The sequence below is a fragment of the Bos indicus x Bos taurus genome, chromosome 9, assembly GCF_003369695.1.
Source record: "Bos indicus x Bos taurus breed Angus x Brahman F1 hybrid chromosome 9, Bos_hybrid_MaternalHap_v2.0, whole genome shotgun sequence".
NCBI lineage: Eukaryota > Metazoa > Chordata > Mammalia > Artiodactyla > Bovidae > Bos > Bos indicus x Bos taurus.
In genome coordinates, this window is record NC_040084.1 from 83,418,307 (window position 1) to 83,442,651 (window position 24,345).

Consider the following 24,345-nt stretch of genomic DNA (forward strand, 5'->3'; position numbering starts at 1 on the left):
ATATTCAGATGAAAATTGTACCCTAATGTATTTTTATTTCAATATTTTAATTGACTACATGATTCAGTTTTTCAGTTCAGTTGCTCAGTCATGTCCAACTCTTTATGACCCCATGAACTGCAGCGTGCCAAGCCTCCCTGTCCATCACTAACTCCTGGAGTTCACCCAAACCCATATCCACTGAGTCGGTGATGCCATCCAACCATCTCATCCTCTGCTGTCCCCTTCTCCTCCTGCCCTCAATCTTTCCCACAATCAGGGTCTTTTCCAATGAGTCAGCTCTTTGCATCAGGTGGCCAAAGTATTGGAGTTTCAGCTTCAGCATCAGTCCTTCCAATGTATATTCAGGACTGATTTCCTTTAGGATGGACTGGTTGGATCTCCTTGCAGTCCAAGGGACTCTCAAGACTCTTCTCCAACAACAGAGTTCAAAAGCATCAATTCTTCGGCACCCAGCTTTCTTTATAGTCCAACTCTAACACCCATACATACTACTGGAAAAACCATAGCCTTGACTAGATGGACCTTTGTTGGCAAAGTAATGTCTACTTTTCAATATGCTGTCTAGGTTTGTCATAACTTTCCTTTCAAGGAGTAAGCATCTTTTAATTTAATGGCTGCAATCACCATCTGCAGTGATCTTGGAGCCCAGAAAAATGAAGTCAGATACTGATTCTACTGTTTCCCCATCTATTTGCCATGAAGTGATGGGATCTGATGCCATGATCTTCATTTTCTGAATGTCAAGCTTTAAGCCAAATTTTCCACTCTCCTCTTTCACCTTTATCAAGAAGCTCTTTAGTTCTTCACTTTCTGCCATAAGGGTGGTGTCATCTGCATATCTGAGGTTATTGGTATTTCTCCCGGCAATCTTGATTCCAGCTGTGCTTCCTCCAGCCCAGCGTTTCTCATGATGTACTCTGCATATAAGTTAAATAAGCAGGGTGACAATATATAGCCTTGACATACTCCTTTTCCTATTTGGAACCAGTCTGTTGTTCCATGTCCAGTTCTAACTGTTGCTTCCTGACCTGCATACAGGTTTCTCAAGAGGCAGGTCAGGTGGTCTGGTATTCCCATCTCTTTCAGAATTTTCCACAGTTTATTGCAATCCACACAGTCAAAGGCTTTGGTATAGTCCATAAAGCAGAAATAGATGTTTTTCTGGAACTCTCTTGCTTTTTCGATGATCCAACAGATGTTGGCAATTTGATCTCTGGTTCCTCTGCCTTTTCTAAAACCAGCTTGAACATCTGGAAGTTCACAGTTCGTGTACTGCTGCAGCCTGTCTTGGAGAATTTTGAGCATTACTTTACTAGTGTCTGAGATGAGTGCAATTGTGTGGTAGTTTGAGCATTCTTTGGCACTGCCTTTCTTTGGGGTTGGAATGAAAACTGACCTTTTCTTTTCTTTTTTTTTTTGAATTTTTACATGTGTCCATTTATTGATTGCTGGGAATAGAGCTTATTGAGAATACACTGACATGCATTCGAGGGGAGAAATTAACCAAACCTGAAAGGAAGCCATTCAATAAGCCTGAGAGTTAATAAGGTAGGAGAGACACAGTATGTAGGGTGACGTCAACAACCATGGAGGGCTGTCCTTAAGATGCCAGCTGCAAATGCTTTGGGAACTTCTCTGTTCTGAATTACTGTGGAACTACCAGGAGAGAGAGATCACCCTGCCTCTTTATGTTGTATGTACCACATATAGAATTAAATAATTTTAAATTATGATCTGAGACATTCCAGTAATTTAATCTCTCTGTCCTTTTAAGTGTAACTGGAATTCTTTTAATTTATATCACTTTATTGTATCAATAAGTTCAACACCTTAGGGAAAAATTGACAATATGCTGTAAAAATCTGCTAATATTAGAACAGAGCATAAATCAGCAGATACAGGAATGATATGACTACAGTTTTTTGCATCTGTTGTGAATCTTTCCTAGATCTCATAGCTGCTTATAACTCTAAAGCATACAAATTGGTGTGGAGGAATTTGTAAAAATGGAATTGCCTTAAACAGTTCGAAGTGACAGTAAGTTTTTTTGCACATCAGTGAACAGCTTTCTTTCTAGCATTAGTTTAAAACTGACCTTTTCTAGTTCTGTGGCCACTGCTGAGTTTTCCAAGTTTGCTGGCATATTGAGTGCAGCACTTTCACAGCATCATCTTTCAGGATTTGAAATAGCTCAACTGGAATTCCATCACCTCCACTAGCTTTGTTTGTAATGATGCTTTCTAAGGCCCATTTGACTTCACATTCCAGAATGTCTGGCTCTAGGTGAGTGATCACACCATCATGATTATCTGGGTCTTGAAGATCTTTTTTTTTTTACAGTTCTTCTGTGTATTATTGCCACCTCTTCTTAATATCTTCTGCTTCTGTTATGTCCCTACCATTTCTGTCCTTTATTGAGCCCATCTTTGCATGAAGTGTTCCCTTGGTAGGTCTAATTTTATTGAAGAGGTCTCTAGTCTTTCCCATTCTATTGTTTTCCTCTATTTCATTGCATTGATCACTGAGGAAGGCTTTCTTATCTCTCCTTGCTATTCTTTGGAACTCTGCATTCAAATGGGTATATCTTTCCTTTCCTCCTTTACTTTTCGCTTCCCTTCTTTTCACAGCTATTCATAAGGCCTCCTCAGACAGCCATTTTGCTTTTTTGCATTTGTTTTTCTTGGGGATGGTCTTGATTCCTATCTCATGTACAATGTCTAAATTTAATACAATGTCTAAATTGTACTAAATAATACATGATTTATTTAGGTAAATTTAAAAAAAATGATAATAAAAATAAAAAATATAATTATATTTAATTCTATCTTCTGCATATTCTTCAAACTTTATATACATACATATACATTAAAAATTCACTTTATACTTTGCATACTATTTTTAACATTTTAATACTCAATATGATATTCCTTTTACATGGAATACAACTTCATACAAGTATAGGAAACAGCTGCATGTATTCTTTATATCAGTATATAATAATTATTTAACCATCTCTTCCTGTAGAAAACAGTATTTTTTCTTCCCTGTTTTGGGATTTTTTTTTCTATTTTCCATTTACGTGCTGTGATGTAGATCTTTGTAACTGAAACTAAATGGACAATGGAATTATTTTCTGAAACTTAAATTTCTGAGTTGAAAAATATGAGTGTAATTTGAAGTATTGCTACTGCAGATTTTCCACCAAAAAAATCAGAACAGTTTATACAACCATTAGCAGTATATGAGTGCTCATTTCCATAAATTCTTGCCAATACCAGATATTTTCATTAAAAGCATACTACAGTGTTTGTATGTGTGTGTGTGCTTGTGGTGTGGTGGGTGGTACTTCTTCTGAACTCTTTACTAGATACAGTTTTCCCAGTTGTGATGGTATATTCAATATCACACAGGCAAGGACAGTGGATGCATAAGATAGGAACTGCTTCTGTGAACCGGTTTCTTCCATGTGACAACTGAAATGGAAAAATGCTGCTTTTCTCCAAGAATGATGATGTCCTTTATATTTTTATACCACTTACATTTTCCCTTCTCTTAGCTTCTTTCTCCATATCATGAAGAATTTGAGTTAGAGAAACAACAAACTGGTGTATTACATAAAACTCTAAAATAGGTTAAGTATCTGAAACTTAAAGAAGATTCAGTGACAGAGAGACTCAATATAGACAAACACAGACTTTTGAATGCATTGTGTAAACACCAATAGTCCAAAAATAAAATGGAAAAGGAACTGCTTTTTTTTGCACCAATGACAGAAAAAATGATCTAGGGACAACTTGGAACAAGGTGACCATGAGTGGAGAGCAAAAAACTGCTGTTAAAGAAACAGTCACGAGCTTGAGTTTTATAAATAGGAACACAGAAATAAAGGAATCTAAAGCTCTTGAGTCAATGAAAAAGCCTAGGTCCAGTTTTAGATTCTACAACTTTAGAGAAACAGAGAGAATAACACTAGGCACCATTCCTTGGATTTTTATTTGTTCCAGGAACTTTGTTCATCAATACACATAATTCAGTAATCACAACAATCCTTTGAGGTGCATGGTATGACCCCCATTCTGCACATTCTGCACAGGAGGAAAGAAGTCTAGAGAAAATACTTAAGGCTATCTCCTCATCTGGGGTCCAGGATTCAAACCAGGTTGGTCTGTCTCCAAGGCTCATCCTCTCATTCACTCAGCTACAAGTCATACAAGTCATCCTGAAAACAGGGTGGGGCTAAAGGACAAAGGTGCACCAATCCTACTGCATAGAGATGGCAGTCACTTTTGCTTAATCTTCTTCAACTTGGATGCTATGACTTTACCTGTCCAAAATGGGATAATTAGAGGTGGTATTGTGAAATTGCTGATACAAATGATTCTCTTCTGTTTGCTCTGACTGCCTTGTCTCAGGCACATCCTTCACTGACCTAGCATATAAATTCCCTTTGGTACGTCTAAGGCAGGTGATGACTCATTCACCTCTGACTGACCAGACCCATAATGCTGACTGCAGGTGTGTGAATGGAGCAGGAAAATATAACACCTTCTACACGTTAAGTGGGAGAACCAAGTAAATTAAAAGGTTGCCAGGAAAAGTTAAAAGAATAGGGGTTGTTTCTTTGGGAGGATAGAAAGCTGAATTGTGTCTTCCAGAAAGACTTTTTAAAAAAAGAAGAGAAAGGATTCAAACAAGCTGATATCTGTGTCCTCTGAGAGTGAAGGAGATATAAATTTAGATTTTGTTGTACAGGATTTAGATCACAAAGAAAATTTTCCTGATAGTAATGATTATTGGATATTGGCAGTAGGTTTCTTGAAGGTGCTGTGAAATCAATTTTCATTATCATAGTTCTTTTAAAAATGGGATATTTTCTTATTTGTCCAAGATGTCACAGTTCAGTTCAGTTTAGTTCAGTCATTCAGCCATGTCCGACTCTTTGCAACCCCATGAACTGCAGCATGCCAGGCCTCCCTGTCCATCACCAACTCCTAGAATTCACTCAAACTCATGTCCATTAAGTCGGTGATGCCATCCAGCCATCTCATCCTCTGTCGTCCCCTTCTCCTCCTGCCCCCAATCCCTCCTAGCAGGAGGCAGAATAATACGTTTTCAGGACCTTGGATAGGGACTGGCCCATAACCCAAGGGATGTATCATCAACCAGGGGCTTCCTGGGCTTCTCAGTGATGGAGAATCCATCTGCTAATGCAGGAGACAGGGTTTGATACCTGGTTCGGGAACATCCCCTGGAAAAGGAAATGACAATCCTCTCCAGTATTTTTGCTTGGGAAATCATATGGACAGAGGAGCATGATGGGCTGTAGTCCATGGGCTTGCAGAGTCAGACATGAATTAGAATAAATAGCAACACAATAATAGTTCTGAGGACTAAGCAACAACACAACATAACACAACATTCTAAGACTACCACAGAATACCAAGGGACGAATGTAAGCATGAAGTAAGACAGAGATTGAGGAAGTCTAGTGCATAAGACTGGAGAAGGCAATGGCACCCCACTCCAGTACTCTTGCCTGGAAAATCCCATGGATGGAGGAGCCTGGTAAGCTGCAGTCCATGGTGTCGCTAAGAGTCGGACACGACTGAGCGACTTCACTTTCACTTTTCACTTTCATATATTGGAGAAGGAAATGGCAAACCACTCCAGTATTCTTGCCTAGAGAATCCCAGGGATGGGGGAGCCTGGTGGGCTGCCGTCTATGGGGTTGCACAGAGTTGGACATGACTGAAGCGGCTTAGCAGCAGCAGCAGCAGCGCATTAGACTAGTGAATCTTTGAAAATAATACCATTCCTTCTTTAAGGAAAGTGAAGAAATATGTACATATTTTCCCTGTATAAATATTTCCCCTCATATAACTGAGTTGTATGTGTGTAGGGATGAGATATTTTGAATGCTGTTGTTTGACCAAGGTCATTTATGAAGATGCAGTAACAGGAATTGGACTTCATTCAAAATAAATGCTGAAATGTTATTATAGCCACTAAGAAGAATTCAGATTGCTTTTTAAATATGTCCTCAATATTTTAAGAGTTGAAGAAAAAACAATCAATATAAAGACCTACTTTTTCCCATGATGATAGTTCAATAATTATGAAACCCAAGACAATTTTATTTCATAGCTTGTTAGTAAAAACTTACCTACCAAATCACTACAAATCAATCTTTTGTGAATTAATGTCTGTCAATATGATCTGATAATAATCATATCTGTTGTTGTTGTTCAGTCACTAAGTCATGTCCAACTCTTTGTGATCCCACGGACTGCAGGACGCCAACCATATCTAACTTTTTAAAAAATCCCTATAGCTTAAAAAATTGAGGTGTTGTCATTGTTTTTTTATGCTTTTGAGATAGTTCTAGTTTTTACCCCTATTTTCAGTACTTTTATTAATTTTGCCCTTGTATAATATGTCCACATCTATTATGTTTAGATACTTTTGTTATTCAACTATAGAGATTTATTTGCAAACCCCATGTTCTCTCTCATTAATCCCCTGCATATTCTATTTAAAGGCTTGTTTTGCAGAATATCTTGATACTCTGCAAATTTACAGAATATTCTTACAGAATTTTTACAGAATATTTACAGAATACTCTCTGTAAATCTTTTTCTCATATAACTAATGTAGAATAAAAATGTTTCAATATATTTCAATTTTATATTTTATGGACTTTGTCAGATGCCATTCTTCCTTCTCTCTCTTACTCTCTAGGATTTGGGCAACATCATAACAGTGATAAAGTCTGTTATAAAATCTGCTACAACACAGCAACATATAGCACATTTCCATGTTGCACTCTGGTAGTGGTACGCCAGATGCTTTACTTGAGATCTGCTGTACAGAGTGTCATTCTATAAACCAAGAACCTTCTGTTCCAATGAAACTTCTCTGCTCATTGTCTCTAAAAGTACCTTTTGTGGATTCTAATTCACTTTCACTTACTCTGAAAGCCAGTCCCTTGCTTACATTCTTCAAGAACTCAGTTTCATTCCTACTTTTCCCAAGAGGTATTCTCTGATCATCTCTGCTTTCTCATTCAGAAATTTAGAATTGTGGTATTTTGCATATCACATGTAGCATATTCAGCTTAGTACTGTTGCTGTATTTTGTGTGCTTGTGTCATGACTTCATAGCTGTGTGATAAGTCTGTGTAGGAAGCAGTATAAAATGGTGGTTATGAGTGAGAGCTTCTGTGTTAGATGTTGAATCCTACCTTCACTGTTTGATCTTAGGCAAAGTATATAGCTTCTAAGAGCTTCCACATTCCCATCTGAGCTATAACTTTTATATGGAGTGCTTCTGATGAAAAGATAAAATGCTTAGGTATTTAGCACAGTGCCAGATACAGAGGAAATAGTCATCAAATAGTCAAAGGAATAGTTGAAGGTAAAGCCAGTGTCCAATAATTCTGGGCAACTCTTCAAAGTGCAGAGCCTAGGGACTTTTTTCAAGTTGAGAGCTCAATAAACTATTTGAATGAAAATATGCAGCTCCTTACCAGACCTGAGTATTAACACTTCAATTCAGTTCAGTCACTCAGTCACGTCCGACTCTTTGCAACCCCATGGACCGCAGCATGCCAGGCTTCCTTGTCCATCACCAACTCCCGGAGCTTGCTCAAACTCACGTCCCTCGAGTTGGTGATGCCATCCAACCATCTCATCCTCTGTTGTCCCCTTCTCTTCCTGCCCTCAATCTTTCCCAGCATCAGGGTCTTTTCCAATGAGTCAGTTCTTCACATCAGGTGGCCAAAGTACTGGAGCTTCAGCTTCAGCATCAGTCCTTACAATGAATATTCAGGACTGATTTCCTTTGGGTTTCTTTGGTATTAAAACTTATATAGCACTTTTAAGAGTTTTATTATGTCAGTTCTTTATATATTCAAAACTCCTCCTAAGCCTCACAGAAAAGTATCTTTAAAAATTTCTCACTACCAGGAAAGGCAAAAGGAGATCTGGGTGGTCAGATGGAAAGGGGAAGGGAGACAGAAGGCAGGTTCTGTGCTAAGTAATTTATTTTCAGGCTGGCATCATTTGGCCGTGACCTGGGAGGCAGGCAAAGAGCACGTGTCTTTTAGTTTTCTTTCTATCTGTGGAAAAATCTGTTTCTATTTTAAGATCCAGAATAAAAGCATGTTCTTTTCCCCCAGATTTTTGAGGTATAATTGACAAACAAAATAGCTTATGTTTAAGGTGTGCAATGTGGTAGTTTGAAATACATATACTTTGTGAAATAATTACTACAGTCAAGTTGATTCACACATCCATTACCTCATATAGTTACTTCTCTTGTTTTTTTCTGAGAACATTTAAGAAACTCTCAGCAAATTTGAAGTACACAATACATATTATTAGCTATAGATTATTATTATTAGAATATATATATATGTCACTAACTGTATAGTCACCATGCTGTACAATAGATCCTCAGAACTTACTCATAACTGAAGTTTTCCATTCTTGACCAACATCTCCCCAGTTTCTCCATTCCCTTACTTCTGGTAACCACTGTTCTACTCTTGCTCTATGAGCTTAACTCTTTTAGATTTCATGTATAAGAGAGATCATACAGTATTTGTCTTTTTATGTCTGGCTTATTTCACTTAACATAAAGTCCTCTAAGTTCACCAATGTTATTGCAAGCGGTGGTCTTTTTTGTTGTTGTTCAGTCACTAAGTTGTGTCCGAATCTTTGTGACCCCAGGAACTACAGCATGCCAGGCTTCCCTGTCCTTTACTGTCTCCCAGAGTATGTGCAAACTCATGTCCATTGAGTCTGTGATGCCGTCCAAACATCCAGCCATCACTCTCCTCCTCCTTCCCTCAATCTTTCCCAGCATCAGGATCTTTTCCCATGAGTTGGATCTTTGTATCAGGTGGCCAAAGGATTAGAACTTCAGCTTGAGCATCAGTCCTTCCAACAAATATTCAAGGTTGATTTCCTTTAGGATTGACTGGTTTGATCTCCTTACAGTCCAAGGGACTCTCAGGTGTCTTCTCCAGCACCACAGTTTGAAAGTATCAGTTGTTCTGTTCTCAGCCATCTTTATGGTCCAACTCTCACATTCATACATGACTACTGGAAATTTTTTAATGACAAATATTTCATTTTGTGGCTAATATTCCATTTTATGGCTAATGTTCTATTAATAATATTCCACTCCATGTGTATGTAACATATTATTACATTTTCTTCATCCATTCATTCACCCATCAATGGACACTTAGGCTATTTCCATATCTTGGCTATTTGTGATACTTATTTCATTTCCTTTGTTTATATCCTTAGTAGAGAGATTAGTTCCCTGGTAGCTCAGATGGTAAATAATCTGCCTGCAATGTGGGAGACCTGTGTTTGATCCCTGGGTTGGCAAGATCCCCTGGAGAGGGGAATGGCTACCCACTCTAGTATTCTGGCCTGGAGAATTCCATGGACAGAGGAGCCTGGCAGGCTATAATCCATGGGGTTGCAAAGAGTTGGACATGACTGAGCAACTTTCACTTTCAGAGTAATTTCTGGATCATATAGTAGTTTCATTTTAAAATTATGGAGAACTTCATATTGTTTTCCATAATGGCTGTACCAGTTTGTATCTCTTCCAACAATGGTGACTCCAATGGTAAAAAGTCTGTCTGCAGTGCAGGAGACCCAGGTTCGATCCCTGGATTGGGAAGATCCCATGGAGAAGGGCATGGAAACCCACTCCAGTGTTCTGTCCTGGAGAATTCCATGGACAGAGGAGCCTGGCGGGCTACAGTCCATATGGTCGCAAAGAGCCAGACATGACTGAAGCGACTTAGTATGCATGCACAACAGTGTCCAAGGATTCCTTTTTCTCCATACCCTCGCTAACAAGAGGCACTTTCTTTAGGCAGCTTTTCCTGATTCCTAACCTACAGCATCTCTATTTAATATTTACATTCATGTTTGTCATGTCATTTCTACTAAATAAAAGTACTGCAATGTGATTTTAAGTTTCCCAGAGGTGATTTTCTTCCTCTTTTGTATAGTATTTGTATCTAGTACTATCATCAATGTAACAAGTACACAAGAGGTAATATTTATGAATGTGATATTTAAAATATAAAGATTTATAAATGTGAAAGTTATTATTCTTGGTCTTATATTAGAATTACCTTCATAGAAATACTGGAGAAGGCAATGGCAACCCACTCCAGTACTCTTACCTGGAAATTCCCATGGACGGAGGAGCCTGGTAGGCTGAAGTCCATGGGGTTGTGAAGAGTCAGACACGACTGAGCAAATTTACTTTCACTTTTCACTTTCATGCATTGGAGAAGGATATGGTAACCCACTCCAGCATTCTTGCCTGGAGAATCCCAGGGATGGAGGAGCCTGGTAGGCTGCCGTGTATGGGATTGCACAGAATCAGACATGACTGGAGTGACTTAGCAGTAGCAGCAGCATAGAAATATGCTAGTTTGGAGTCTCAGCCTTCATAAGAGAAATTAGCAGTTTAAATATGATCTATCACATCATATTCAGCTCTCAATCAATTGGTATAATGAATAACTACCCTCCAAATAAGAAAATATGAATAAACAAATTGAAACAAGTATGTCATAGAAGCATTTAAACTATGCCATTTAAAAAAATTATAAAAACATACATGTTTAATTGCTTGTTGCTATTAAGTTGGTCAATGAGAATTCTTTCAAACTGTCCAAAAAACAAAAGAGATACAAGCAGTAACTTAGGAATAAGGCAGACTGTTCCAATTCTAACACAAAGAAGCTTCATGCCTATTGGTGAGCCATTTTACTTGGCCCAATTTCCTTGCTGTAGCCTGAAGAGTTTGGATAGAGTATGTCTAAAGCCTTTACTAGACTGAAAACCAAGAATTTTCTTATTTGAATGCATAGAATATTCTTGCTCATTTAGTCTGCTTGTGTTTTGATAAAAGAGTAAAACCATTTTCTGTGATCGGAGTCCAAAGATAGACCCTAGCAATTGAGTTGCTTCCCTTGTAACACCATTTTATGATGCCTTTTTAGTGCCTTTGGCTGAAAGAGTTGGCTGGTAATGTCTATGTACCTCATAGATTTCTGAACCTGCCTTTATTGTGAGTAAGCGGCATCTGACTTCCTTCCTTGCACCCTCTGCTGCAGACAGATGAGCCATTCACTTGCCAGCTGCAGTCTTCCCCTTATTATCAGTTAGTGCCTCTTGTCTGAGCCATGATATGCTTCCAAAGTCCAGGGAGCTGAGGATTTTGTCATGTGTTCAATCTTCCATTTGGGTTTTACTGGACTGTATGAGGCCACTGAAGGTAGTTAAAAGAAGAGGCAAAAACTTTAATTTGGTAATTTAGTATTATGGAACAGGAAACAAGAACGTTTTCTTTTTAAAAAGACAGGATAATCTTATTAGATTTCAACAATGTCCATGAAAATTTTATAGACATTGAGATTTCAATAGTAAGTTCTTAATGGATAGTATCATTGTTTTAAAGTTCTTTTACTTAACTCTTGCTATATATTGTGCAATAAATGTGATATGTGATATTTACCTTGAAAAAATTTGAAAGCTAATGCCAGACTGTCCACTAAAATTTGAACTACTCTTACCAAAAGTGAATGTATTTGTGCCTTTCCAATAATGAACATCATGAATCTTTGAAATTCTGACAATCTGATAAATAAATAGTATCATGAAAAAATAGCATCTTATTTTAACTGTACTATCTTCATAATTACTGAGATTCAGTGATTTTTTTCATATACTATTACCCACTTTTACTTATTTTGTTTTCATTGCTTATTTATAATTTTTGCCTCTTCATCTACTGGGTTGTTACAACAAATGTAGTTTTACTGTGCATTTAGTGTCTAGAATTATTCTAAATACTAAGACTACATCATTGAATAAATGAATTATGACTTATTCAGAACAAGATGTTCTCATGGAACTAGGGGGAAGAGAAAACTAAATAAGAAAAAATTTCAGGTAATGTACAAAAATTAGAAAAATAAAGGGATATGATCAGCATTAACTGGCAGGTTACTTTGAGCTGAGTACAAAATAAAATATGAGGTTGAAAAAATTGCTGGAGATGGAATGGTAAAATATATGCGCTCTAATGATGAGGACAAAAACAGAGACTGGGATGCTTGATATCCACATTCAGAGATATTAGAAACATTTGTGAATACAAGGTTAAACGTGTGAACATGAAAGTAACTGAGTTACAGGAAATATCACTGGATAGAGGAGGTTGAGAAAACCCAAGACATTTACATGGGTATCAAAATCCCTAAACTTGGAGACAGGCGTGGAGGTACAGAGGAGGTGGGGGCTAAATTCATCCATGAAATAGAGAGATGGGGAGCTGACATGATGTGATACTTGTCTTTTGTGGCATTTTTGTTATTTATTTGTTTCTGCACTAGGTCTTCACTGTTGTGCACAGGCTTTCTCTAGTTACGACCAGCATGGGCTACACTCTAGTTGCGGTGCCTGGGCTTCTCATTGCAGTGGCTTCTCCTGTGAAGCAGGAGCTCTAGGCTTGTGGGCTTCACTAGTTGTGGTGCAGGAGCTTAGTTGTCCAGGGGCATGTGGAATCTTCTGAAATCAGGGATCAAACCTGTGTCCCCTGCATCAGCAGGCAGATCCTTAACCACTGGACCACCAGGGAAGAAGTCCTGATACTTGCTTTATTTCATTGATTTCTATTTCTTACTTTTAAAGTATATTTTATTATAATAATATTGAAACCAAAGCATAAGACCAAATCTCCCATAATTCTTTCACTTTATCAGAGGATATTGATAAAGTGAAAGAATTTTATGATTGATCCCTGTAGCAGCTTTGATTGAGCCTTGTAGCCGGTTTTTATCTGTGTAGTCCAGCCTGGCCAGGTGCTCCATTTGCTTGGCTTACTCACTCTTCATGGAAATGTGGCAGGACTTGCTATCAGCTTGAATGTCTGCTCTTAACCTGGCAGCCAGATGAAGCAAGTCCTCAACTGAACATGTCTCACTGTGCTGGCTGACCTCCTATCCCTATGTGCTGACCTCTCCCATATCGCTAAAATCTGGGACAGCCACTAGTGATGATGGCTGTAAAACAGAACAGCATATTTTATGTCTCAAAACCATTTTCACTGTGGACACCCAAGTTACTAATTTTCTATTTCTTTCAGAGTTGATAGTTTGATTACATTTGATTATTTTCTTTACTCCATCCAGATCTTCCTTCAGTCCCAGTTATATTTTCAAATTACTTGGCAAGTCAGTTCTCTCTGTTCTCTGGGACTAATGAGTCTTTGTTCTAGCTTGTGAGTACTGTCCTTGTCAGGTTGTCTTGAACATCTGCTGATTGTTTCTGGACAGGGAATTATGGGGAGAGCGGAATGGATGCTTTCAAAGAGCTGGCCGCCCAGGAAGGCCTCTGCATCGCCCACTCAGACAAAATCTACAGCAACGCTGGGGAGAAGAGCTTTGACCGACTTCTGCGCAAGCTCCGAGAGCGGCTTCCCAAGGCCAGAGTGGTGGTGTGCTTCTGCGAAGGGATGACTGTCCGGGGCCTCCTGAGCGCCATGCGGCGCCTTGGCGTCGTGGGCGAGTTCTCACTCATCGGAAGGTAAATTTGTATCTCTTTCTCCCTCTCTTTCTCTATCTCTCTCTAACATCCCCCCACACAACTTGCTCTCATTGAACTGGACTCCCTGATTCCAAAACAGTGAGATGTGCTTTGGTCCTGAATCTCACTGAGAGTGAGGCTATTGCCGTTTTCATGATAAAGAAGAGCAGAGCAGAGCAGTGGATGACAAGATGATGAGAGTGTTTCAGAAAAAAGCGGGAAATTGTTGCTGGAATGTTTTGTCGTGGTAAATTGTTCTTTTCATTTGCTTTTGGGCTTCTACCTCTCCTCCTCCCCAAACCGCATGTCTTATATTCCTAAGTATAGATATCTTAACGAGGTCTTGGTGGATAAAGGGTAGTAGTGAAGATGGAAATATATATTCAGGTCTGAAATGTATTAGACTAGCTGAATGCAGGTGTGGACATGCAGCCAAACTGTGGTACTTGGTCATTTAATCTCTTACATATATGGGATGGCCAATAGTGGTGCTGTCAGCATGTGATTTCTGGAATTGCAGGTGGTGGGTTAGTCTGTCTTCTTTCTATACCATGTGTACTTGTGTGTGAATAGATTTTCAATATCATCATATTTTTCATAGGATCTTTGACCTAACAGGTATCTTGTTTAATTTGCCTTCTTCTAATATGAATACATGACAGAACTGATGAATTTTTTCAAGGAACCTACTAAACGTACCAGAACGAAAGCTTCCTCTGATCTCTGACTCTGCTGCTGCTGCTAAGTCGCTTCAGTCGTGTCCGACTCTGTGCGACCCCAGAGACGGCAGCCCACCAGGCTCCCCTGTCCCTGGGATTCTCCAGGCAAGAACACTGGAGTGGGTTGCCATTTCCTTCTCCAATGCATGCAAGTGAAAAGTGAAAGTGAAGTCTCTCAGTCATGTCTGACTCTTAGCGACCCCATGGACTGCAGCCCACCAGGCTCCTCCGTCCATGGGATTTTCCAGGCAAGAGTACTGGAGTGGGGTGCCATCGCATTTTTTCCAGATCTCTTTTTCTCCTCCATCTTCTCTTCTGGCTAAAGTACAATCTTTTCTCACCTGCCAAAGTGCCTTAACCACTCACCCCCTTCTCTAGGAAAGTGGATAGAGTCGTGTGGACACTTACCCAGGACCTTTTCCTTCTGACCTGCCCTTGTAATAATGACTGAAATGCTAGTAAAACCAGGTTTACTGTCATCTGGAGCTAGACGCACAGAGCCCATCAAAGACTTTTGAGTAGAAGGCAGGACAGAAATACAATTAAATGAATAAAGAAACAAAGAAATGATCTAAGAGCTATGAAGTCAAGGTCAAAGTATAATTCAAGATTTAAAAAAATGATTGAATTTGGGTGAAATTGACACACTGCCACAGAGTGTCTTTTTGGCTTTTTTGACATGATGCAGTTGTTTGAAGCTATTTAAGAAAGCATCTCTAAAGAAGATGTGTTTAAAGAAGGAATGTTACTTCCTTTATGAGTGAAAAAGAATGCAAACAGCATTGTTGAAATGTTACGTGGAATAACCATTCTTAATATATGCACAGGACAGATGACAGATAGATATTTAATTTTTTAATTGATTTTTAAAGTGACTGCTTTTATGAAGGGTGCTGGTTTTTAAAAAAATTCTCATGTTTACCATATTCAAAAGAAGAAAAGTCTGTTTTGCTGGATTCATTCCATTTAATATCTCCAAAGAGAAGCTTACAACCTGGATTCTGGAGATCTTGAGCAGAATGTAGCAAATATGTGAGCTTTGGGGGGGTATAAAGACAACCTAGTGATGACTAAATTCTGTACTGAGTAATTGGAGTGTAAAGAGTTCATTCCCTTATCTTATCTCTCTGGGTCTTGCTTACCTGCTAATAATGGAACTGAGTCCATATAGGTATTTCTGAGTCTCACATGTGCTTCCTCCTGATGAGGTCACCTGCCTGGGATATCTACTTCTTTTACTCCTCTCTTTCTCTGCCTCGGGCTCTACTGATGATCCTAAAGATACCGTAATCACAACGAGCACCTGTGCTTCTAAGGACACTTCCTGTACAATAGTCACTGCCAGTAAAGCTTGGAACCCTGGAGATGTCAAAGCTACGGCATGCAGTGCTTTTCTGATTTTCTGGGCTGTATACCATGAGGGTCTATCAAGGTGGCTTTTACTCTCATATATTAGAGAATTTGGTGGAAAACCCATTCTTTGTTCACAGCTCTCTCCCTTCCTTGGGAGAGATATGAATCCAGATATGAGTCCAGAGGGAGCTGAGCTGGCAATAAAGATGAGAAGTAACACTACGGCATACCTAGTTAGCCTTTCCTTCAGAAGCTTGATTCTCCCAATTCCTGTATGATGAATTCTAACCCAAACACTCCCCTCTTTCTCATGCCAATGACATTTGATTAGCTTGGTTCCCTAATTTTTGCAGACATGTCCAGAAGGGTTCTAGTTTAATACCAAGTTGCAACTTCTAGCTACATTTGTAGTGCTGTCAAAAAGATCTCCTTCCCATATAAGGGGCTTTAACTTACCAAATACTAAACTCCTTTGAGGTCAGGAGCCACTATTTAGTTTCTTTCACAATACATGGTCTAGTTCTGGATGCTGCTGATTTCAGAGAAGACATTGTATGGATGGCGATGGGCCTCTTTTAATAGAGATAAAAATAAGTAATCATGGTGTAGACTGCAGCAAGATACATTTAGTTAAGAAAAAAATAACAGAAATTCCTAAATGGAGATTTGTGTTCCTTTGCCTCCCCTTGACTCCTCTTTTCTCTTACATGTCACATCCAACACAGAAAGAAATATTGTTTGTGCTACAGTCAAAACATATATAGACTTTGATGACTTAATACCATTCTTTCCATTACCATCCTAGTCCAAGCCAACATCATCTCTCCCTTGGGTTTTTGTAAAAACCTACTAATTGATCCTTGCCCCTTCCCACATCTATTCTTAAGGCAAAGGGGTCTTCTAAAAATTTAAGTCAGGTAATGTCTTTTAATCTTACATGCTCAGTGCCTGAAAATGGCTTTTCATTTTTCTCATAACAAAGTCCTTGCAATGGCCTTCAAAGTTTATATTCTGTCACCAGGACTGAGTTCTTTATAATGGAATAATAAACCATCATGACAAATAGAATTTTAGAAAGTTCTCAGAGATCTTAAAAATCCTGTATTTAATGAATATATGTAGTAGAAAACCAAAACAAAATATGAGCTAAGAGTTCTAGCTCAGCCACAGAGTAATCCCATGTGATCCTGTCATTTTTTGTCTCTGTCTTTTTTCCTTATAAAAATTAATGACTTGGCTCCAGATCATCTTTAAATATTTTTCAAGTTCTAGAATTTATAATATATTAAGACCATATGACTGAACTATGTTCAAAAATAATGTATTTATAGATTCATTTTTTCTAAAGTTATTCATGAATTTAGATTAATCAGTATGCACTTTTTGCCAGTCACCTTGTAAAAACCTGGAGAATTTATTGAATAGAACTGTTTAGAATTAGTGTCTTAATTTGTGGTCATGGAATGTAGCCAACATATCCACGTAAAAATCAAACCTTTGACTTTGGACAAATTGGAATAATATTCTTATCAAGTAAGTTAACTAACCATAGTCAAGATAATCATCACACAAAAGAATCATTCTTTCTTAGTTCTTAAAACTACCTCCCTCAAGATGCTTCTCAAATTGTGCAGAGCATATCTATAATTATATTTTAATTGTGATGGTGATGATGATGGTGATGGTGATGATGATAATGGTGATAACATTTGTTTAGGACTTACTGTTTTAAGCACTTGGTATGTGTTCAATGCTCAGTTGCTCAGTCATGTTCGACTCTTTGGGACCCCATGGACTGTAGCCTGCCAGACTCCTCTGTCCATGGAAATTTCCAGGCAAAAATACTGGACTGGGCTGCCATTTCCTTCTCCAGGGTATCTTCTGTGAGCTGAGCATCAGACACACATCTCTTGTGTCTCCTGCATTGGCAAGTGGATTCTTTACCACTGCTCCACCTGGGAAGCCCCTCTAAGCACTTTATATACATAAACTTACTTGGCAAAACAATCTGACAAAATAGATACTGATATCATTTGTTTTAATGTATAGAGATGTAAAGAACTTGTCAAAAAGTGTTGTAGTTGGGATGTGAAACTAGACAATGTAACTACAGAATTCATTCACTAACTTAAACTGTGTGATTGTTTTATGTATGAGATATTAGCTTTTAGTTTTAGTTTTCTTTTTCAGTTTGTTCTCTCTTTTAGATATTTATTTCATTGTTTAGAGCCACCTTATTTGGGAAAATAAACTGAGGTATCTCTGATAAATTATTTTATATTTCTAATTATTTTATTTCTCTCTCAGTGTTAAATGTTTTACATGATATTTCAAAAAGGGGGACCTTATTTTCAAGCTCATTATCTTTAACCTGAGACTCCACAATATAATTCTCTATTTGCATACCAGTCTTTATCTATGGAACTTGTTATTGTTTAGTCACTAAAAAAAATGGCACAAAAAGAGTCAGACATGACTTAGTGACTAAAACACCAAAACAGTCTCTAAATTGTGTTTGACTCTTTTGTGACCCCATGGACTATAGTCTGCCAGGCTCCTCTGTCAATGGGATTTGCCAGGTAAGAATACTAGAGTGGGTTGCCCTTTCTTTCTCCAGGGTATCTTCCCAACCCAGGGATCAAACCCACGTCTCCTGCATTGGTGGGTGGATTCTTTACCACTAAGCCAACAGGGAAGCCCATCTATGGAACTATAGCTATATAAAACCTGATTTGGAGTAAGTAGGTAATAATTCTTTGAAATCCTCTGTTATAATTATAAAATTCTAAAAATTAAGCAAAGATTTGTTCTAATTCCTATATTGTTCTTTTATTTGAAGAAAGTGAAAATAAGCATGGTTTACTTGTGTAAATACATACAAATAGCTACCATTTATTGAAGGTTTGGCATGTACTAAACTAATAATATATGATATCTCCAGTCTTAACAACCTGAAAGGTTGATTTGCAAGATAAAGAAGTTAAACAATTTCCCAAATTACTAAATTAATAAGTTGTTGTTGTTGTTGCTGTTCCATAGCTAATTCATGTCCGACTCTTAGCAGCCCAGTGGACTGCAGTGGACCAGGCTTCCCTGTCCTTCACTGTCTCTTGGCATTTGCTCAAACTCATGTCCATTGAGTTGGTGATGCCATTCAACCATCTAATTATCTGTTACTCCCTACTTCTCCTGCCCTGAATCTTTTCCAGCATCAGGGTCTTTTCCAAAGAGTCAGCTCTTCACATCAGGTGGCCAAAGGACTTGAGCTTCAGCTTCAGCATCAGACATTCCAATGAATATTCAGAGTTGATTTCCTTCACTATTGACTGGTTTGATCTCTTTGCTGTCTAAGGGACTCTCAAGAGTCTTATCCAAAATCAGAATTTTGAAAGCATCAATTCTTTGGCACTCAGCCTTCTTTATGGTCCAATTTTCACACCTGTACATGACTACTGGAAAAACCATATCTTTGACTATATGGATCTTTGTTGGCAAAGTGATGTCTCTGCTTTTTAATACACTGTCTAGGTTGGTCATAGCTTTTCTTTCATGGAGCGATCGATCATCTTTTAACTTGATGGCTACAGACAACGTCTGCAGTGATTTTGGAGCCCAAGAAAATAAAGTCTATCACTGTTACCATTGTTTCCCCATCTTTTTGCTGTGAAATGATGAGAGCAGATGCCATGATCTTCATTTTTTGAATATTGAGTTTTAAGCTAGCTTTTTCACCCTCTTTTTAAAATTTTATCAAGAGGCACTTTAGTTCCTCATCACTTTAAAGAGGTATCATCTATGTGTCTGAGGTTGTTATTTCTCCTGGCAATCTTGATTCCAGTTTGTGAGTCATCCAGCCCAGCATTTTGCATGATGTAATCTGCATATAAGTTAAATAAGCAGGGTGACAATATACAGTCTTGTCATAGTTCTTTCCTAATTTTGAACCAATCCATTTTTCCATGTTCATTTCTAACTGTTGTTTCTTGACCTGCCTACAGGTTTCTCAGGATAAAGTTAAGGTGGTCTGGTATTCCCATCTTTTGAAGAATTTTCCACAGCTTGTGATCCACACAATCAAAGGCTTTAGCATAGGCAATGAAATAAAAATATATGTTTTCTTGGGTTCCTTTGACTTTTCTATGATCTAACTGATGAAAATTTAATCTCTGGTTCCTCTGCCTTTTCTAAATCCAACTTGTACATCTGGAAGTTCTCAGTTCTCACTTACTGCTAAGCCTTGCTTGAAGGATTTTGAGCATTACCTTGTTAGCATGTGAAATGAATGTAACTGTATGGTAATTTGAACATTCTTTGACATTGCCCTTCTTTGGGATTGGAGTAAAAACTGACCTTTTCCAGTCCTGTGACCACTGCTGAAAGAGTTTTCCAAATTTGCTGGCATATTGAGTGCAGCACTTTCACAGCATTATCTTTTAGGATTTGAAATAGATCAGCCAGAATTCCATCGCCTCCACTAGTTTTGTTTATAGTAATGCTTTCTAAGGCCTACTTGACTTCACACTCCAAGATGTCTGGCTCTAGATAAGTGGCCCATGCCATTTGTCTGGGTCATTAAGACCTTTTTTGTATAGTTCTGTGTATTTTTGCCACATCTCTTTTGCTTCTGTTAGGTCCTTGACATTTCTGTCCTTTATTGTGCCCATCACTGCATGAAATATTCCCTGGTATCTCTAATTTTCTTTAAGATATCTCTAGTCTTTCCCATTCTATTGCTTTCCTCTATTTCTTTGCATTGTTCACTTAAGAAGGCTTTATTATCTCTCCTTGCTATTCTTTGGAACTCTGCATTTATTTGGGTATATCTTTCCCTTTCTCCTTTGCCTTTCACTTTTCTTCTTTTTTCAGCTACTTATAAGGCCTCCTCAGACAACCATTTTGCCTTCTTGCATTTCTTTTTCTTGGGGATTGTTTTGGTCACCACCTCCTATACAATGTTATGAACCTCCATCTATAGTTCTTCAGGTACTTTCTTTATCAGATCTAATCCCTTGAATCTATTCATCACCCCCACTGTATAATCATAAAGGATTTGATTAGGTCATATCTGAATAATCTAAGCTGTGATTTTTGTGTTCTGGCAGAAGTTGAGCACATGTCCTTCTACTCCACCATTTTGATCAGGCAAAATTCAAATTACCTACTATACCGTAGCATCATATAGATATACAAATGTCAAATTGTAACCTCATCAATGATGAGAGTCAGAAATGACTGAGTGATTCACACACACACACACATAATGGTAGGAACCAGATTATATATATATATATATATATTTTCCTTATCATGCCAAGTACAATGTTTTGATATGTTCATTGTTTAGGAACTATGTCAGAAGGCTTGGAGTGTCATGGTGAGATAGGATAGCTTCGTGTGTGGTCCTGAGTTCTCTTTCATATTCCAGGATCAGTAAGTTTTACCTAGTGTGGTAAGGCTTGACGTTCTGCAATCAGCCTCTGTTTCTATAATTCGTCTGTAAAGTTGGGTCTAATATTTGCTTACCTCTCAGGTTGTTGTATTTGTCTATTCACAAAATGCTTATTTGTTTTAAAACAAAACTGAGTGTCAGTATTATGTCTGTCAGAGACACAGTCTTTACTGAGGTTGAAGAAGAGATTTCTGGCTTTCATCCTATTCCTAGAGTTGGCATTTCCTTGGCACCTACCCTGGCTTCCTCCTCTTGGGAAGCCCTTCTAGTAGATTTACAGTCTACCTTTTTAGGAGTCTCTGTTTAGATACACTTAGGTATGACATATTTAATTATGTATTTCCTAGGCCCTTCTAGTTAGTGGATTCTGACATCTTATTTCTACACTATAAGTAACAAGCACCCAATAAAGATAATTAGGTCAATAACCTTCCATTTCATCCCTTCTCTCTTGATCAGTCAATTTATAGTATGTGGTCCTTAAATTTAAAGTGCCTGTTCCTTTCTTGGGTCTTCCCTGGTAGCTCAGATTGTAAAGAATCTGTCTGTAATGTGGGAGAGCCTGGTTCGATCCCTGGCTCGGGAGGATCCCCTGAAGAAGGGAGTGCCTACCCATTCCAGTATTCTTGCCTGGAGAGTTCCATGGGCAGAGGAACCTGGTGGGCCACAGTCGATGGGGTCACAAAGCATTGCTCACACTGAGCAACTAATACACTCACACTTTGATCTTTCGCTTCTTTTTCACATCCCTTTCTTATTGGTGTGTACTGTTTTACCTGTCATCTCTCCCACTTTTGTAATCTTCTCATTCACTAGATCCACTTTCTGTTATCTGTCATTAAAGAGAAATCCTCCAAATCCCCAATCTAAAATCTTATCTGTGAAAACACTAACACCACAATGTATGAGGTGAAAGCATAAGAAACAACCTTAGACACATTTTTAAAATATGACTGAAATGGAGCAATTACTTTATCTGGAAAGAAGCCTACAGTTTCATTTTAAAACAAAGGAAATACTTGTTTTTTACAATGTATTTTTTTTACAGTATATTTATTTTTTACAGTGTGTTTTTTACAGTGTATCTTTTTTTCTAGAACCTAAACACATATTTAGAAGAGTGACCTTTATACCCTTGAAACATAAGATGATATACCATGGTATTACGTTCCACACACTTATATTTTTAATGAAAAAATGAGTTACTTTAGATCCCATCTTCCCATTATGAAAAAAATGGGGAAATATCTAAAGTGTGCAGCCTTCAGGCAAAATTGCAAAGGTTATGTGTTTTAAGTAAATGTGGACTTCCAGTGAAGTGTGACATCCCTCAAAATGGATTATAATCCGAAAGTGGCCAAAACTGATGAGCATCTTCTGACGCATAACGGTCACGACTTAAAGATTCATAAGCTGGCCTTTTCTAGGATCCCAAGGGCAGAAAATGATCACTAACCTGCTGACAGACTATCCTTTCCTTGAAACACTCCTTCTCCAAAGGCAGATTAATGGGAGGTTTGTGGAAGATTACACTGTTAGAAAAACACCATGAGAAATGTGTGCTAAGAAAGGAAAAGAGATTTACAGTACTCTGGAGAATAAGCATCATTTGTAGGATACTGACAGTTATTTTGAGCACAGACCTCAACCATGGGAATGCTCAGGATTTCCACAAAATTGGGGGACAGTTAGTAATTATTCACTCTTCCTTTATATCAATGCTTATTTCTGTGTTTCAGATAACACACACCTGAAAACTGAAAGACTCTACTCTCATGGTCTCTATTTGCCTAGAAGATATTAAAAATACTGAAGGAAAGGGTTTCAAGTGCCTTTTGTATCATAAGGCACTGGCTCAAATTTGAATTAATTAAAAAGGATGTCATTAATCATTTGAGGCTGATTGTGTTTGAGGCTGATTGAAGACTACAGGGAATTTATCTTAATACATTTTTGTAGTTTCTGTGACAGTCAATTCTCAATCTGGCTGTACATCAGACTCATCAGGGCCTCTTACAAATATGGATTCTGAAATCTCACCCCACACCATTAGTAGAATTTCTTGGTGAAGACATTTGGATCTTCTTTTTTTCAAAAGGACTCAAGATGAGTTAAATTTCAGAACCACAACTATGTGATGCCTGCATCAGGGTTTTGCACTCAGGTGATGTTAGAAGGTGCTTACTCCTTGGAAGGAAAGTTATGACCAACCTAGACAGCATATTCAAAAGCAGAGACACTACTTTGCCAACCAAGGTTCGTCTAGTCAAGGCTATGGTTTTTCCAGTGGTCGTGTATGGATGTGAGAGTTGGATTGTGAAGAAGGTTGAGCGCTGAAGAATTGATGCTTTTGAACTGTGGTGTTGGAGAAGACTCTTGAGAGTCCCTTGGACTGCAAGGAGATCCAACCAGTCCATTCTGAAGGAGATCAGTCCTGGGTGTTCTTTGGAAGGAATGACGCTAAAGCTGAAACTCCAGTACTTTGGCCACCTGATGCGAAGAGTTGACTCATTGGAAAAGACTGATGCTGGGGGGGATTGGGGGCAGGAGGAGAAGGGGATGACAGAGGATGAGATGGCTGGATGGCATCACTGACTCGATGGACGTGAGTCTGAGTGAAGTCCGGGAGTTGGTGATGGACAGGGAGGCCTGGAGTGCTGCGATTCATGGGGTCGCAAAGAGTCGGACACGACTGAGCGACTGATCTGATCTGATGTTCACTATGAATGAATCACTTACAAGATATATTTGAAAGGGAAGATGAAGTGAAAATTTTAATTCCACTGCCTATCAATCCACCATTTCAGTCCCAGGTGGTTTTTTATTTATTTATTTTTGTATTGTATTTTGCTTTACCTTGAAATTTATTTACTTTCAAAAGTTTCTTTTAAAAGTAAAGATAGATCTGAAAGTAGTATATAATAGTAGTGTTAGTAGTAGTAGTAATAGCAGTAATAGTAACAAATACTCTTTGCAACTCTGCTTATTTCCTGTGTTTCTGTCTCCTCCTGATGCCCATACAGGCCTATTGAACTGCCGCTGAAAACATTGCCATGTCCCAATTCTCAGACTAATCACTATATAGGATAGGAAGCATATAAACATGTGGTAGATTTAACCTCAGCCATCTCCAAGTCTGAGGTTGCCCATAGCAGACCAATGGACTACTATTGTTGAGTACAGCTGATCCTTG

At 38.3% G+C, this 24,345-nt stretch overlaps 1 protein-coding gene across 3 annotated transcripts in view; it reads left to right on the forward strand.

Moving 5' to 3' along the window:
• GRM1 (glutamate metabotropic receptor 1) overlaps window positions 1-24,345 on the forward strand; it is a 417,414-nt gene that overhangs the window by 131,534 nt on the left and 261,535 nt on the right. For all 3 annotated transcript variants that reach the window (XM_027551773.1, XM_027551775.1, XM_027551774.1), the window contains exon 3: window positions 13,382-13,631. In XM_027551773.1, coding sequence (XP_027407574.1) covers window positions 13,382-13,631 — 250 coding nt within the window. The remainder of the gene's footprint in view (window positions 1-13,381; window positions 13,632-24,345) is intronic.